This window comes from Condylura cristata, unplaced genomic scaffold (genome assembly GCF_000260355.1).
Source record: "Condylura cristata isolate star-nosed mole 26May11 unplaced genomic scaffold, ConCri1.0 scaffold00009, whole genome shotgun sequence".
In the NCBI taxonomy this organism is placed as follows: Eukaryota; Metazoa; Chordata; class Mammalia; order Eulipotyphla; family Talpidae; genus Condylura; species Condylura cristata.
This window is the reverse complement of record NW_004567110.1, coordinates 1,171,377-1,173,136: the sequence shown is the minus strand read 5'-3', so window position 1 is coordinate 1,173,136 and position 1,760 is coordinate 1,171,377. Positions and strand designations below refer to the sequence as shown.

The following is a 1,760-nucleotide window of genomic DNA, read 5'->3' as shown; positions in this document are numbered from 1 at the left end:
GCAGCCAGGCGCCCAGCGGGTCGGCGCTCTCGCGGTAGTAGCGCAGCTGGCGGCCGAGCTGCTCCAGCTCTCGCTGCCGCAGGTCCGTCTGGGCCAGCGCCGCCTGCCAGCGCTCCAGCAGCTGGACGGCCCGCTCCCGCCAGCGCTCCAGCTCCACGTCCCGCTCGCCGTGCCGCTGCTGCAGCCGCTCACCCACCTCCTGTGCGCCCCGCAGCTCGTCCCGCAGGGCGTCAAACACTGGCTGCTGCGTCTCCGCCTGGGCCCGCAGCTTCTGTGGGGCCAGAGAGCAGTAGCCGCTGCAGCCGGGTGCCCGAGGCCCCCACCTCCCCGGCCCACGTGGGCGCACCCCAGCCGCGGTACCTTCAGCGTGGCCTTGGTGGCCTCGAGCTCTGGGAGGGCAGAGGGCACGGCCTGGGCCTCCTTCAGCTGCTCCTCGTGGGCCTTGAGCACGTCCTCAGCCCCCTGCGTGCTGCGGATCACCAGGCTGATGGTCTTCAGCCTGCAGGAGAGCAGGGTGGGGCGGGGCGGTGTGAGGGGGCGACCCCTCGAGTGTGGGCCTCAGGGGAAACAGGCCTGGGGAGCGGGGTACAGCCTCTTGGAAGAGGGGACACCGCCCGCCTGCGTGCTGGCTCCAGGGCATGCTGGTGGGGGAGCAGCGGCTGCAGGCACTGGGGTGGGGTCACCCAGGCCGCCTGCAGGGCAGGAAGCAGCACACAGCCCTCTAGCCCCACGTGGTCGGGCAAAGGCCCGCACGCGCCCCATGGCACGGCTCCCCCGGTGGACGGGAGGTGAGGGCCGGGAGAAGCCCGCAGCTCCTGGCCGGGCTTCTGAAGAGGCGCCCTGGGGCCTCATAAACGTGCCTCCCGCGCCTCTGAATTACGACAGTCGAGACAAGCGGCCTGGGCTTGGGACGCAGGAGCAGAGACTTGGAGAGGGTGCAGCCCCCAGGAGACGAGGCATTGGGGTCTCTGCTGCCTCACCATCACTCGCCCCTTTGATTCTCCCCTCTGCCGAGAAACCCCTCCCCTGAGGGGGCCGGATTCCCTCTCACCCAGGGCATCTCTCTCTGGTGTTCCTCACTCTCCTGACCTGTCCAGACACCCTCCAATCTGGCCACAGCCTTCAATAGTGGACCCTTAAGCTCCCCGTCCCCAGTGGGGCCCCCGAAGTCCTGACTTCCCTGCCTCAGTGAGCCCTCTGACGTCCCCCTGTGCCCCCCCAGGCCTAGGAAGTCCAGCTCTGCGAGGCAGGCTGGCCCGGTGCCCCGTCTCCCTCCTCCAGGTCCATGTGGGCGGCCTCGGGCCAGGTCCTTCGCGGACCCCCGGGCTGCTCTTGCCCGCTGCCCACCAGCAGCCTGCCCCACTGGCACAGGGCGGTCCGGCTCCATTCTCAAGCTCTCCCCGGCCACTGGCCACACACTCACTTCTCCAGGTAGATGGCCGATAGGCTGCGGACCTGTTCCAGCTTGCCCAGGGTCACCTCCAGCTCTGACCGCAGGGTGGGCGCTGCGGGTGATGGTTCAGGCAGGGCCAGGATCTGCTCTGCCTCAGCAGAGAGCCGGGCCACGCCGGTGCCCAGGCCCTCCACCTCAGCCTGCGTTTTCTAGGGACAGGAGGACGAGGTGAGGGGCCGGGGCCGGTGGGGCGGGGCCAGGAGGCGGCCGGACAGCCCGTCCGCAGCCCAGCACTCGCCCGTTCTCAAAGCCGAGGTCCCGGTGGCACAGGGCAGCCGCTGGGCCTCCCACTGGACGCGGCCATGCC

The 1,760-nt window shown here is 70.5% G+C and overlaps 1 protein-coding gene across 1 annotated transcript in view; it reads right to left on the bottom strand.

Annotated features, from left to right (window-relative positions):
- The window catches only part of PLEC (plectin), a 29,357-nt gene that overhangs the window by 12,109 nt on the left and 15,488 nt on the right, over positions 1-1,760 (bottom strand). Inside the window, exons 12-14 of the mRNA XM_012722872.1 lie at positions 1,424-1,602; positions 361-499; positions 5-271 (exon numbers count right to left, since the gene is read on the bottom strand). Coding sequence (XP_012578326.1) covers positions 5-271; positions 361-499; positions 1,424-1,602 — 585 coding nt within the window. The remainder of the gene's footprint in view (positions 1-4; positions 272-360; positions 500-1,423; positions 1,603-1,760) is intronic.